At 42.3% G+C, this 15,000-nt stretch overlaps 2 protein-coding genes across 2 annotated transcripts in view; one reads left to right on the forward strand and one right to left on the reverse strand.

Annotated features, from left to right (window-relative positions):
- Window positions 1–5,421, reverse strand: part of LOC143277654 (uncharacterized) — a 23,374-nt gene extending 17,953 nt beyond the window's left edge. The window contains exons 1-3 of the mRNA XM_076582549.1: window positions 5,091–5,421; window positions 3,144–3,947; window positions 1,332–1,396 (exon numbers count right to left, since the gene is read on the reverse strand). Coding sequence (XP_076438664.1) covers window positions 1,332–1,396; window positions 3,144–3,939 — 861 coding nt within the window. The 5' untranslated portion in view covers window positions 3,940–3,947; window positions 5,091–5,421. The remainder of the gene's footprint in view (window positions 1–1,331; window positions 1,397–3,143; window positions 3,948–5,090) is intronic.
- Window positions 5,422–7,170: 1,749 nt separating this feature from the next.
- Window positions 7,171–15,000, forward strand: part of LOC143277594 (uncharacterized) — a 67,293-nt gene continuing 59,463 nt past the window's right edge. Inside the window, exons 1-5 of the mRNA XM_076582470.1 lie at window positions 7,171–7,196; window positions 9,632–9,788; window positions 10,573–10,699; window positions 12,226–12,393; window positions 13,895–14,032. Coding sequence (XP_076438585.1) covers window positions 7,178–7,196; window positions 9,632–9,788; window positions 10,573–10,699; window positions 12,226–12,393; window positions 13,895–14,032 — 609 coding nt within the window. The 5' untranslated portion in view covers window positions 7,171–7,177. The remainder of the gene's footprint in view (window positions 7,197–9,631; window positions 9,789–10,572; window positions 10,700–12,225; window positions 12,394–13,894; window positions 14,033–15,000) is intronic.

The raw sequence follows: 15,000 nt of genomic DNA on the forward strand, positions 1-15,000 counted from the left end.
TCGCAAGAGAAGCGGCAATGACCTGATCATGAATAAATGATTCGCATTCACAAGAGAAGCGGGGGCACTGGCACAGTTTAATCAATGTTCCTTGTGACTCCGGTACACTTTGGTAACAGAGACATATTCTGTTCCGTTCCATTCTATTCTATTTGTACCCCAAGTCCTGACTTATTCCTTACACTCAGTTGCTTCCCTTGGTCCAAGTGAAGATATTTCCATACTGCAGAGGGCACTGTTCACTTTCACTTTCTAAGACAGTTGAATTCTCGCTCGGTGCTTTTGACTTGTTGGCTTAAGCCTCTACATTGTTTGCTGGGGTATTCAGAGGGACTGAGCACGTTGTGTGCGTTTTGTGTGTGATGCTTCGATAGTGCACACAGCCGATGAAGGGCTAGTCCACAGAAACTACAGTGCAGCTGCACTGATGGGGTACAATGAGTGCAAATGCACCATGTAGATGTACAATATGAGCAATAACCACAAGCACATTCTAAAAAGTGTGTGTGTGTGTGTGTGAGAGAGAGAGAGAGAGAGAGAGAGAGAAAGTCATCATTGCAGACAATGCAAGGGAGATAATTAACCTTGCAACCTTTTACCCTTGTCTATAAAGTCAAAGCTAACCACGCCTTTCCCTCCAAGCCAGCATGGAAGCACTGTAGGCAGGGACTCATCTGTGCGTCAGACAGAAACACACTCTTACTGCATGCATATTGTCTATGTGATGAAAAGCAGAGTGATGGCCTAGAGGTAACGCGTCCGCCTTGGAAACGAGAGAATCTGAGCGCGCAGGTTCGAATCACGGCTTAGCCGCCGATATTTTCTCCCCCTCCGCTAGATCTTGAGTGGTGGTCTGGATGCTAGTCATTCGGATGAGACGATAAACCAAGGTCCCGTGTGCAGCATGCACTTAGCGCACGTAAAAGAACCCACGGCAACAAAAGGATTGTTCCTGGCAAAATTCTGTAGAAAAATCCACTTCAATAAGAAAAGCAAATAAAACAGCACACAGGAAAAAATACAAAAAAATGGGTGGCACTGTAGTGTAGCAACGTGCTCTCCCTGGGGAGAGCAGCCCGAATTTCAGAGAAATCTGTTGTGATAAAAAGAAATACAAAATACAAATACAAATACAAAAACCAGCCCAACAAGCATACACAGTGTGCTAACACAAGAAAGGAATCAGCACAAATACACACAAAACAATATACATACTGACCCTAAAGATGTTTTTCAAAGAAAAAAACACAACAAAAAGAGTAGGACTCTTAGCAAAAGAGGGACAAACATAACAAACGAGGAACAGAGAAACAAAGAGGAACTGAACTCACAAGTCCGGATGGTGAGACCATCTTGTTGCAGACAGGGCATCTGGATGTCTTGGGCGTCCCTTTCTCTGAAACACAGGACAGCAGGTCGGATAACCACCATCCTTCTGTCTCCTTCAGCACATTATGTAATCAGCGCTGACTGTCCTAAAACACTCCTGGCTGAGAGAGTAGGGATGTACCTTGGGCAAGACACTCTCCGCTATTACCAAATTCAAGCCCAGATAGTTGGGACAGCAGTTCTGTGTGTGTGTGTGTGTGTGCGCACGTGTGTGTGTGTGTGTGTGTGTGTGTGTGTGTATAAATATACTTCTGAAAGTAAGTGTCTGTCTGCCTGTCTATGTGTATGAATGCATGTACCGTAAAGTTTGGTCTATTGAGCGCACTGGTGTATAAGCCGCACCCACTAAATTGTTAAAAAAAAGAACTTCATACACACATAAGCCGCACTGGCTTATAAGCTGCACTTATTACCAGTACTGGAACACATACCGATACTACAGAATAGCTGTCAATACTGTAGGTTATGAAATAAACACAAGCGGAAACAACACAAAGAAAAGCAAGTGAAAATACCTCTATTGCCACACAAAAAAACAACAAAAAACAACTGAAAATAAGATCCATAATGTGTAGTGTGTGTCTGTGAGCATGATTATATGTACAGACAGACAGACAGATAGACAGATAGATAGATAGATAGACAGATATAATATGACAGCCACCAGAAAAAAAGAAACCAAAGAAACTGGCTTGGGTCACTACATTTGATCTACCATTCCCTTTCAAATCAGAAATCATCAGACATAACACCCATTTACTCTATCCTGACCCCCAAAACAAATAATTTTTCCCAAAAAAAACCTGATAACTGCACCAGACAGACACCACAGAAACCTGGGCAGTATGTACAAACCCACTGTCCCCAGGCGGTTTGTGGTTTATGGCCCTGACAACATCCGAGGCTTCTTCAAATGTAAGGCACCTCGCTGTGACACCTGCAGTCATGGCCACTTCACAGACCATGTCATTTCTCCTTGAGATGGAAGGCGCTAGCAGATCAATCAACACCTCTCCTGCACCACGCCAAACCTGGTCTATCTATTGACCTGTAGACTACATCCAGAGGCACAATGTGTGGGATGCTCCAACGATTATAGAGGAGATGGGCATGAACTGCAAACTGAGGAAAGGCACCAAGCGTTCGGTCGCTGCCCATGTTTCTTCCACCCCTCACCCGACTGACGACAGCCTCAGCTTTTTACAGGTGACAGCGTTGGAGCAGGTCAACAAAGTGGAGGAGCTGAAAAGAAGAGAACTGTTCTGGATATGTAACCTTGGGGCGGTTTTTGTTGGACTGAAGACGAGAAGCGACATCCATGGGTTTTCGTTGTGATCCCTGAATTTGTGGAGTTACCAGTCCGGTTTGTCCTGGTGGTGGTTATAAACCATCACTGAGATACAGAGAGAGACAGAGAGAAAGAGAGAGATGTGTATACAGACATTTGAAGAAACATTTAGAACATGATAAATTTACGTAGTAGAAGACGTCATGTAAGGTCAGAAAGATGACTAAAAAATAACATTATGTTACCTATTATGAGCGTAGTCTGTGACCCAGCTACTGGGTAGCAGCGAAAATTCAGATATATATATATATATATGTAGAGAGAGATATACATAGATAGATAAATAGAAAGACAGACAGATAGATAGACAGATAGATAGATACACAGCATGATGGATAGAAAAAGAGAGAGATAGATACACTCACAGACCCAGACAACCAAACCAGGTGCCATCTACACAACTCACTTTTGCTGGCGCCCACATCAAACAGCAAGTCCTCCTCCAGACCCCCGCTATACCCATGTTCAGACGCCACGTTCCGGGGCCCCCGTTTTGGCTTGGGACGTGCACGGCCCGCACCTGGATCCGAACCTGGACCTGCCCCTGGCCCAAGGCCACCCAGAAAGGGATCGGCCTGTCCGAACAGCCCCCCGAAACTAGGATCCTCATCGCCAAAGAAAAAGGCAGCACCGAACGGCTGCCCCCCTAGAGTGTCCACAAAAATCCGGAAGCCGGTGAAAGCATCAGAGAAACCGGGGGTGGTGTTGGGAGGGGGAGTCGTCCCCCCTTCGCCCTGCCAGCCGCTGCTCCAGGGTGTCCAGCCTGACTGGGCCTGCTTCGGGGGTGGCCTCCCTTTGGGTTTCTTACCCCCCTTGGACCCAGGAGAGCGGTTCTCTTTGGCCTTGGCCTGAGCTGAGGGCTGCGACCCCGTGTTCTTCTCTGTTCCCTTGTACTCCCAGTTGTAGGCGGGTTTGGAGGTGGAGGGCTGCTGTGGGCTGGTGGACGTGTTCTGACTGGCTGCAGTGAACGTCTTGGGACTGGGTTCGCTCTTCTTGGTGAGCTCCCGCGTCAGCATCTCCCGCCGGTCTTTGCTCTGCAGGTACTCGTAGGCTGCGCCGATCTCCTTGAACTTCTCCTCGGCGCCTGCGTTGGGGTTTTTGTCCGGGTGCCATTTTTTGGCCAGGGATCGGTACGCTTTCTTCACCTCCTCCTCTCCGGCCCCAGCTTTCAGCCCCAGAGTTTTGAAATGGTTCTTGGTCATTCTTCTCCCTGCAAAACACACAGTGATGCCTGCCCACACTCGAGTTCCACTTTTACACAACGTGAGATGGATCTGATCCATGTTTTCTCACACTCCAAAACCACACTGAGGAAAGTTCTACAATGGCGTAAACTGATACACTCAGAACAAAACTGAAACACACGCTAAATTTACAACAATGAAGTTTTGATATCGAACATTTCTTTCAAGGATTTCACTACCAAATGCTAGGGCAATACTTAAACAACAGGGGAAAACTCCGAAAAGACAGGTGCAATCATTAAACAGTTTAAACAGATTATCAAACTGAAGGTCTGGGTCCTGGTTTCAATCATGCTGTCAGTGCCTGTGGGTTACGGCTGGAAATTGATTTGAGTTCCAGAGTGCAAGATGAAGCAATGTATGAAACTGATTTGTTGTTATCATCATCAACATTATTGTCATTATCATTCTTATCAAAATGTATACCAAGCACAGAAACACCAAAAACTAGAGTATGGCTGCCTTAACTGATGGGTAAAAATTGTCACATAAGTAAAAACCCACTCATTTAAAATACAGAGAACAAGAAAATTACAGCACACAAACATCAATGATTTTTTTTTTTTTTTTTTGTTTTTTTTTGAGGGGTGTGGGGTGTGGGGGGAAGCTGGGAAGCCTCTCTCTCTTTCTCTCTCTTCCTTTGTTCTATAACTTGTCTAAATACAGTAATTTCATCCTCTTGCAATTACCACTCATAGCAGTAAACATTACACTGATGGCACAGAAAATAGCAATTCATAACTCTGGTCATGTTTCTGGTGTGTGTGTGTGTGTGTGTGTGTGTGTGTGTGCTTGCATGTGTGCGTGCGTGTGTGTGTATGTGTATGTGCGTGTGTTTGTGTGTGTGTGTGTGTGTGTCTGTCTGTCTGTCTGTCTGTCTGTCTGTCTGTCTGCCTGCCTGGCTGTCTCTCTCTCTGTGAAACTACTGACTGAAACACACACACACACACACACACACACACACACACACACTCACACACATAAACGCACACCTCCCACAAAAAAACTAAAAGAAACAGACAAAATCCAAAACAAAAGAAGCAAAATAAGGGGGCAAAAATCTGGAAAAAGCACGACTTTGTGGCAACAATATCTCATAATTCAAATACCTTTTCATGTCTTGAATGTCTTCAGTAACCCTTCTTCCAGTCTAAAACAGGATAAAGACAGAACTTATAATTTTGTTTTTGCGATTCATTTCACTGTGAGTTCTTCAACGTTTTCAGTTTCGTTCACAAAACAACAGGACTAAAACTAACGCAGAAACAGTTCCTTTTAAAGAAGGAAAGCTAACAATAACTCTGCTCCTAGTGTTTTGGAGTGGATTTTCAATACTGTGGTCTGTACATCACACCAAACTAACGCTGGCATCGCACAAGACCACGGAGATTTCCTACTCCGGCCACGAAGATTTCCTACTTCGGACACGACAGCAAAGTTTACGTCGCCATTTTGTGTTGCTGGGAAAATACGTCTCGGGAAGTAGTCTCCCTTCCACCAACAGTCACACGGACGCACATGGTGGGTGAGAGGGTGGGGGGGGGGAGGGGGGGTATGTAAGGGGGATATGGGGGGTGGGGCGGGGGGGAAGAGAGGAGGGGAGTGGGGGTATGCGTGCGTGCACGAACGCGCGCGTGTACGTGTTCGCGCGTACAGGAGCGTACACGGAATACGGACACATATCAGTGACAACTATTTCAGTTTGATAATGCAGTGCTTATGAGTATCTGAGATGATGTCTGTGGGTTGAAATGTGTTGGTGGGTGGGGGACGCATGTAAGTATGAGTTGTTGTGTTGCATTTGTGCAATATTGTGCTGGACTATTGGCAGGTGTTTGCGTGGTCACTGGCGCCGGTAAGATAGGTATGCAGATAACCGGGCCAGCACATATGTATCGGGAAACCAACGGAGTGAAAGAACCAAAGACAAGAACACCTCCTCAAAAATCCAGGCGACAACGAGAAATGGACAACATCCAAAATGCCAAAAAACAAAAACAAAAACAAAAACAAAACAACAACAACAAACAAACAACAACAACAAAAAACTCAAGAAAACGATGAAGACAGCTTCAGAATTTGAGAAGCAGGGCTTACAGAGACTTTGGAAAGACCTGAAAGCAAAGCACAGTGCCCTCAGTAAAGCAGAATCAGCACCAGGGACATGGGTGGGGGCGAGTGAACATGGACCTGGGAGAAACTGACTCAGTACCATATCACGATGAGTATCACAAGCTCAAGGAGGCGTTCGGACAAATCCACATACGCTACACCACATCTGCCAACCAGATGCCTGACCAGCAGCGTTCCAATATTCCAATTCCGGGCCATTCCCGACAATGTCTTTCTAGAGCCGGTGGGTGAAAATGGCTGTGTTGAATAGATGATTGAGGTTTTGGGGGTTTTCCTCCCATTCTTTTGTTTCTTTCAGGTCTCAGTTTAGTCGGCATACTAGCTGGATTGTGTCTTCTGCTTGCCCCATCCATGATCTTCCTCGTCCTAGACAGCTGCCTTTTGGTTGACTCAGACCAATGGGAACATGGGACTGCTCACCGGCCACCAAAACATACCCATAAATTTCGGGTCCTTATGAGTGTGTCGAACATTTGGCTTTTCGATTTCTTAAAGCGGACGGGCGCAATAGCCGAGTGGTTAAAACGTTGGACTTTCAATCTGAGGGTCCCAGGTTCGAATCTCGGTAACGGCGCCTGGTGGGCAAGGGGTGGAGATTTTTCCGATCTCCCAGGTCAACATAATTATGTGCAGACCTGCTAGTGCCTGAACCCCCTTCGTGTGTAAACGGCAAGCAGAAGATCAAATACGTACGTTAAAGATCCTGTAATCCATGTCAGCGTTCGGTGGGTTATGGAAACAAGAACATACCCAGCATGCACACCGCCGAAAACGGAGTATGGCTGCCTACATGGCGGGGTAAAAACGGTCATACACGTAAAAACCCACTCGTGCACATACGAGTGAACGTGGGAGTTGCAGCCCACGAACGCAGAAGAAGAAGAAAAAAGATTTCTTTAAGCAGATATATTGAGCATAATATAGTCATTCTGTGCTCTTTCGTATGCCCGGTACCGAAACTTGCGATTTTCTAATGTTTTGATAGTTTTCAGCAGATTTTAGATGATTTCGGTAAGAAATTACACACCACCAAGCGCACATGGGAAATAACTCTAATATCAACATGGCGCAGTCCAAGAAAGGTGCGTGGTTTTTGTTTGGAATCAATCAACTCACCATAGATGAGTATGAGATGTCAGCATCTTGCTCTTTAGATGAAATGCAGTGTTTCATTTTTTAGTTTGTTGTTTATACTCTGTCAATTTTCGGCTTACACTCCAACAATAATCGGTTTATTTTTTTAAATAAATCCGAACACGTGTGTGACACTCGATTCCATGCGTGTGTCACATGATGTATACTCTGTGTGTGTCTGTGTCTGTGTCTGTGTGTTGGCATTTCTGTGTGGATATATATATATATATGTCTGTCTGTCTGTCTGTCTCTCTCTCTCGTTCTGTCTGAATGCCATGTATTTGAAATGTATGCATGTGTGTTTACGAGCACATGTGCGTGTGAGCTGACATGTGTGTGTGCAGTGTGTGTGTGTGTGTGTGTGTGTGTGTGTGTGTGTTCTTTCTTTAATTTAACGTCTTTTCTCTTTGAGTGATATTAGAATGTGTGTGTGTGTGTGTGTGTGTGTGTGTGTTTGAGGGAGAGATGATCATGAAGTTGTTGTGAGTGAGTGATTTTTGGCCAATGTGACTGTAATCCTCAAATGTCTTGTCTGCATTGTCTCATTCCGTCATTGCACACACACACACACACACACACACACACACACACACACACACATGCCTGCTCACAGCCAATGCACTTGCCAGAAAAAAAAAGACAACAAATCAATGAATATGGTAAAAACTTGACGACATATAAATTTATACATCAAATATCAAGCACAGATAATTATTATGATGTTAGTACTTACTTTTTCATTTATCTAATATTCTAAAATCATTTGTTGTTGTTATTATTCTATTGTTATTATTATTGTTGTTGTTGTTGTTGTTGTTGTTGTTGTTGTTGTTCTTCTTCTTCGTCGTCGTCTTCGTCGTCTTCTTCTTCTTACTGTTTATAACAAATGTTTAAAATCAGAATATTTTTGACACACACTCACTTAAAGCTAATGCCTTTATTTCTTTATTGAACTAAGAACAAAGTTATGCAAAAAACAACAACAACAACAAAATCAGTTTGTATTTTAATATAAGTAACAAATTGGGGCAAACCTAACCTCACGTTGTGCATATTTCCAGAGAATGACCTATGTGTGTATGTGTTTGTGTGTGTGTTTTCATATGCAGAGGTATGTTAATTGTTATTATGCATTAGTCTTCATGTGAGGCGCTTGGAGCCCATTATAATTTAGATGGGGAGTTTGAACCATATATAAGTACTATCGATTATTATTGACTCACTTGTGTAAACAAAGTGAGTCTATGTTTTAACCCGGTGTTCGGTTGTCTGTGTGTGTGTGTGTCTGTGTGTCTGTGGTAAACTTTAACATTGACATTTTCTCTGCAAATACTTTGTCAGTTGACACCAAATTAGGCATAAAAATAGGAAAAATTCAGTTCTTTCCAGTCATCTTATTTAAAACAATATTGCACCTCTGGGATGGGCACAAAAAAAATTTTAAAAATGAAGCCTAATTATATGCAAACTGCATTTACTGTTATATTTATATTTTTTGTATTCTCTAAACTTGGCACTTTGATCTGATATTCTGACCCAACAACAAGAGCAGTCATTATTATCCTTTTTTGTTCAAACAGGAACTTCTTTTGCTAAGCATGGAAGTTTTATTTATTTTGCAAATGTTTTGGTGCAGTTGTAAAAAAGGGAAATTACTCTGTAATTAATGCTAGGGGACTTAATTCGAATCTGGTTAGGACTTTTTTTTTTTAACGCGAAGCTTTATAATAACAAATACAGAACACATTTTAACAATTAGATTTTTTTTTTTTTTTTAAGTGTATCACAAGTGAGTCTAAAAGGCCTTGCCTCTCTTGTTTATATTATTATTATTGTATTCTTCTTCTTTGTTCATGGGCTGCACCAAACCAACGTTCATTGGTATACATGTACACAAGTGGGCTTTTCTGTGCATGACCGTTTTTCCCCCACCATGTATGCAGCCGTACTCCATTTTCGGGGTGTGTGCATGCTGGGTATGTTCTTGTTTCCAGCAGCCACCGAACGCTGACATGGATTACAGGATCTTTAATATGAGTATTTGATCTTCTGCTTGCGTGTACACATAAAGGGTGTTCAGACACAGGTAGGTCTGCACATATGTTGACCTGGGAGATCGGAAAAATCTCCACCTTTTAGTTTTACCAACCAGGCACCGTTACCGAGATTTGAACCCACGACTCTCGGATTGAAAGTATACTTCTTGATTTTTCATATATTTATGATTATTATTATGATTCTGATGATGATGATGATTTTTATCATTATTAATATTATATTATTGTTGTTGCTGTTGGTTATTGTTGTTCTTTGTAGTAGTGGTGGTAGTATATATTTCTGTATATATCATTTTAAATTTATTTATTTATTTTTGCCTTTCCAGTGTACAGGATCGGGCAGCTGAAGGACCAGCGCGTGGATGTCTCAGAGCGTCTGCAGCTGGCTCACCGACTGTGGAACACCGAGGACGATGTGGGACCCAACAAGCATCAAGTCGTCATCGACGCCATCATCACCATTCTCCTCAACAATAAGAAAAGGTTTGGGATTGGTGTTGTTTAGTGAATTGTTATTTTTCCAGCATCATCACCATTCTCCTCAACAATAAGAAAAGGTTTGGGATTGGTGTTGTTTAGTGAATTGTTATTTTTCCAGCATCATCACCATTCTCCTCAACAATAAGAAAAGGTTTTCGGATTGGTGTTGTTTAGTGAATTGTTATTTTTCCAGCATCATCACCATTCTCCTCAACAATAAGAAAAGGTTTGGGATTGGTGTTGTTTAGTGAATTGTTATTTTTCCAGCATCATCACCATTCTCCTCAACAATAAGAAAAGGTTTGGGATTGGTGTTGTTTAGTGAATTGTTATTTTACCTTTTTTTTTTTTTTAAACTACAGTTCAGTTATTTATTTTATTGTCTTTCTTTGCTTTTTTTTTTTTTTTTTTTTTTTTTTTTTTTTTTTGCTTTTTGGAAGACAAATAAAAGAAGCTAAACACTTAATTGTGAGTAACATTCAGCACATTCAGGTGGAACAAATAAACAATATATTAACATATTCCTTCTTCATTAGTAAAAGCATGTGCATGCACGCGCACACACGCACGCACACACACACACACACACACACACACACACACACACACTTTGCAATTCTATACTTATACAGGCATATGGAACCAAATTATACACAATAAATAAATTTGATTGGGGGTGGTTATGCCAACCATATAGTGGACTCATAAACTCACACATAAACTCACTTTGTCATTTTTGTGTCAAACTCCTGATTCCATGATTGTGTGTGTGTGTGTGTGTGTGCAGGCATGAGCTGAGTGAGAAGGTAGAAGAGGAAGTGTGGCAGACGTTTTCTACACTGCTGAGCAATCTTCGTTCCACGTCACCCACCGGCCAGCAGTCTGTCGTTTCCCTCCGACCAACTACAGCACAGGTTTGTATATCACTAGTATGCCATGTGTATTGCCTCTGTTGCAAAGGTACATATTCATTTCACATTCATTTGTATTTGTATTTCTTTTTATCACAACAGATTTCTCTGTGTGAAATTCAGGCTGCTCTCCCCAGTGAGAGTGCGTTGCTACACTACAGCGCCACCCTTTTTTTTTTTGTATTTTTTCCTGCGTGCAGTTTTATTTGTTTTTCCTGTCGAAGTGGATTTTTCAGTCTACAGAATTTTGCCAGGAACAACCCTTTTGTTGCCGTGGGTTCTTTTACGTGCGCTAAGTGCATGCTGCACACGGGGCCTCGGTTTATCGTCTCATCCAAATGACTTAATTCATGTATGTGTATGCTACATGCATTGGCTCTGTTGCAAAGGTACACATTTATTTCACATTCATATATATGTATATGTTACGTGTATTGTCTCTGTTGCAAAGGTACACATTAAATACACATTCATATGTATGCGTATGCTATGTGTAGGTGGGTTAGAAGAATACAAGAACAGCTGATGATATATACGTGTATGCGTATTTTGTTTCTACAGTACATGAACACGCTGAACAGTCTGTTGGTTAGGAGGAGGAAGATGGTTAAGATGCTTTTATAAATCTCAATAACTGCCACTACAGTGTCCATGAGGGTGTTGGTTCAACTCCCAGTTTTACCCTTCCTCCCAAGTTTGACAGGAAAATCACATTGAGGGTCTTGCCATTTAGATGCCATGATAAGTTTCAGTTTCAGTAGCTCAAGGAGGCGTCACTGCGTTCGGACAATTCCATATACGCTACACCACATCTGCCAAGCAGATGCCTGACCAGCGGCGTAGCCCAATGCGCTTAGTCAGGCCTTGAGAAAAAAAAAAAAGAAAAAGAAAAAGGTGAATAAATAATAGATAAGCGTACATAAATAAGTAAATAAATACATAAATAGATAAATAAATAAATAATAATTATATTTATAATGAAAAACCGAGATCCTGTGTGCAGCATGTACTCGGTGCACTGAAGAAGAACCCATTGCGATATAAGCATTGTCCTCTGGCAAAACGCTTTAGAAGAAATCCACTCTGATTGGTACACGAATTATAGTTAAGGTCTGACTAGTACTTGGGTTTACACTGCTGGTCAGGTATCTGCCTGGCAGATGTAGTGTATGTATGATAGTCAGTCGTGTCCGACTATGACCATAGAATTTGATTGTAGTGGAGAGTGTCTTGCCCAAGTTATATCCCCACTCTCTCGGCCAAGAGGGTTTTAGGACAGTCGGCGATGGGATGGTTCACCAAAGGCCAACTAGCCCACAAGGCTGCACCACTAAGAGCCAGTGCAATCTTGCCTCCTAGTTTGAGAGTCATAGTCCTTCACAAAAGACTAAGCTGTAAATGGTTTCCCATTGCAATAGAGAAACCATTGATAATACAGCTCCCACTTTGCAAATGTAGTGTAGCGTATATATGGCTTTGTCCGAACGCAGTGACGCCTCCTTTAAGGAAAGTCAAACTGTTGTGTGCAGATGATGGTGGAGACGCTGGAGAGAGAGAGACAGAAGCTGAAGGTGGGACGGAGTGGTGGGGGAGGTGGAGGGGGAGGGGGGGTGCTGAGCAGCATCCTGGACTGCTGTCGCTGTGTGCTGACCTCTGCGACCTTGGCCCCCATCCTCACCTCCAGACTGGACGTTCTGGTTAGTCGGCACTGTCGTTTTATGTATCTCTTTGTAAAAAAAAAATTCTTTATTTCTATTTTCAATAATATTTATGTTTTTAGTTAGTTTATGTATTTCTTTTTTCTTTTTTTTTTAAAGATATATTTGTCTGTTTAGTTTACGTATTTCTTTAAAAAAATTTTCAGTCAGTCAGAGACCAAGCTCCAAGCGTTCAACAAACATGGAATCATTTGCAAAACAGGCTATCTACCTGGGTAGATATGTATACCTGGGTGTAGATATATATATATATATTTTTTTGGTGGTTGTTGTTGAAATTGTTTTGCCTCAGTTGCAGGCAAGTCCATAGAGCACTTTTTTTTTTACTTTCGTTTTTTTTTTGGTTTTTTTGTTGTTTTTTGTTTTTTGAGTGCTGTGCATGTGGCTTTCTTCACTGGCTGAAAAAAAAAAAGAAAAGAAAAAAAAGAAGAAATGAGAAGAACCATAAGAAAAACAACATTCGTTCTTTTTTTTTTTTTTTCTTAATTCTTTATCTGGTGTCATACACTGTACCATGTCAAACTGATGCAAACCAGGCCTCTCTGTTTGCTCTTCTTGGACAAACAATTTAACGGCAACTCAGTAATAAGACGTCTCTCCGTTAGACTGCCGTCTGCTATCCGATGAAATGCCATTTCCGGCAGGAGGTAAACGATCATTCTCAGTGGCCGCCATTTTTCAGTTATTCTTTTTTTTTTTCTTAATTCTGTTTTATTCTAATCAATTGTGTTCTGTTCTATTCTGGTCTGGTCTGTTCTATTCTGGTCTGTTCTATTCTGGTCTGTTCTGTTCTGTCTGTTCTATTCTGGTCTGTTCTGTCTGTTCTATTCTGGTCTGTTCTGTTCTGGTCTGTTCTATTCTGTTCTGTTCTGTCTGTTCTATTCTGGTCTGTTCTGTTCTGTCTGTTCTATTCTGGTCTGTTCTGTTCTATTCTGGTCTGTTCTGGTCTGTTCTGGTCTGTGCTGTTCTGGTCTGGTCTCTGCTGTTCTATTCTGGTCTGTCTGTTCTATTCTGGTCTGTTCTGTTCTGTCTGTTCTATTCTGTTCTGTCTGTTCTATTGTGGTCTGTCTTCTATGCTGGTCTGTCTGCTCTGGTCTGTGCTGTTCTGGTCTGGTCTGTTCTATTCTGGTCTGCTCTGTTCTATTCTGTTCTGTCTGTTCTGTTCTGTTCTATTCTGGTTTGTCTGTTCTATTCTGGTCTGTCTGCTCTGGTCTGTGCTGTTCTGTTCTGGTCTGTTCTACTCTGGTCTGTTCTGTTCTATTCTGGTCTGTCTGTTCTGGTCTGTTCTGTTCTGTTCTATTCTGGTCTGTTCTGTTCTATTCTGGTCTGTCTTCTATGCTGGTCTGTCTGCTCTGGTCTGTGCTGTTCTGTTCTGGTCTGTTCTATTCTGGTCTGGTCTGTTCTGTTCTGGTCTGTGCTGTCCTATATCTCCACCCATGTCTCACGGCTGTGTGTTTAAAATGAAACCAACTGTTTGCAGGTGTCGCTGTGTGGCGTGTTGTGCCACCTGTCCATGCGGTCACCTGGCGGCCCTGACACCTGTCTGCCTGCGGTGCTGTCACAGGTGACCGCCAGCCTCTGGCACCACCACCATCGCTCCCAGCTTCCACCCTCACAGGTGAAAAACACACACACGCACTGATGTGGGGGCGTTGAGAAGGAGAGGGGGTGGAAGACAATACAGGACGAAACAAAAATTCATCTTGGTTTAACCCATTCTACCCTGGGGGGCTCACAGCCTCGGCTGGCTTCTTTCTGTGCCACGTTGATGCAGGGGGGAAATGAATGCACAAAATGTAGTTTTTCATCAAAATTATGTGTGAACACGTCCGGAAATACTGTAGGAGTTAGTTCTGTTTCATTTTTGTGCCTGTTTTTGCAAAAAAAACAACGTTTTAATGAGACAAATTTTGATGCCGGAGCAGCGCTCGGGCATAGGGCTCAGTGAGTTAAACATATGCCCATGTGGCTTTTTTTTACATGCTTCCCTCACTTATGAGCAAAGAAGAAAGAAAGAAAAGCAAAAAAAAAAAAAAAAAAGATGGTGGGTGGTGAGGGGGGTGGAGGTGGGAGGGGGGGGGGGGGGGGAAGAAAGAAGAAAGGAAGAAAAAAGAAGTTAATATAGTGTAACTGTAAGAGCATAGCTTGGAATTTTAAAAAATTTTTCTTTTTTAACACAATGTCCATATTGCCATTTCAGCAATGTTTGAAAAATTTTCTATCACTTCTTTAAACTCGAAATACTTCCTTCTCCTTTTCTGATATGCATAGTTTATCCCTGTATTATGAGCGTGTGAGCAACGCGTTAATTTCTTTTCGGCGACGATAAAGTTGACTTGACTTGCTTTGAGGTGTAGCTCACCAAGGTAGAAAACTGGAGAGCTGCACTCTGGAAGGGACCTTTGGGGAAGAGGACACACACGTGTGAAACACACGGAGGAATAAGCAGAGGATGTGTGGGCTTTTTGATGTGGATTTGTTTTGTATTTCTATTTGTATTTGTATTTCTTATTATCACAACAGATTTTTCTGTGTGAAATTCGGGCTGCTCTCCTTACGGAGAGCGCGTCGCTACACTACAGCGCC

The sequence above is a fragment of the Babylonia areolata genome, chromosome 34, assembly GCF_041734735.1.
Source record: "Babylonia areolata isolate BAREFJ2019XMU chromosome 34, ASM4173473v1, whole genome shotgun sequence".
In the NCBI taxonomy this organism is placed as follows: Eukaryota; Metazoa; Mollusca; class Gastropoda; order Neogastropoda; family Buccinidae; genus Babylonia; species Babylonia areolata.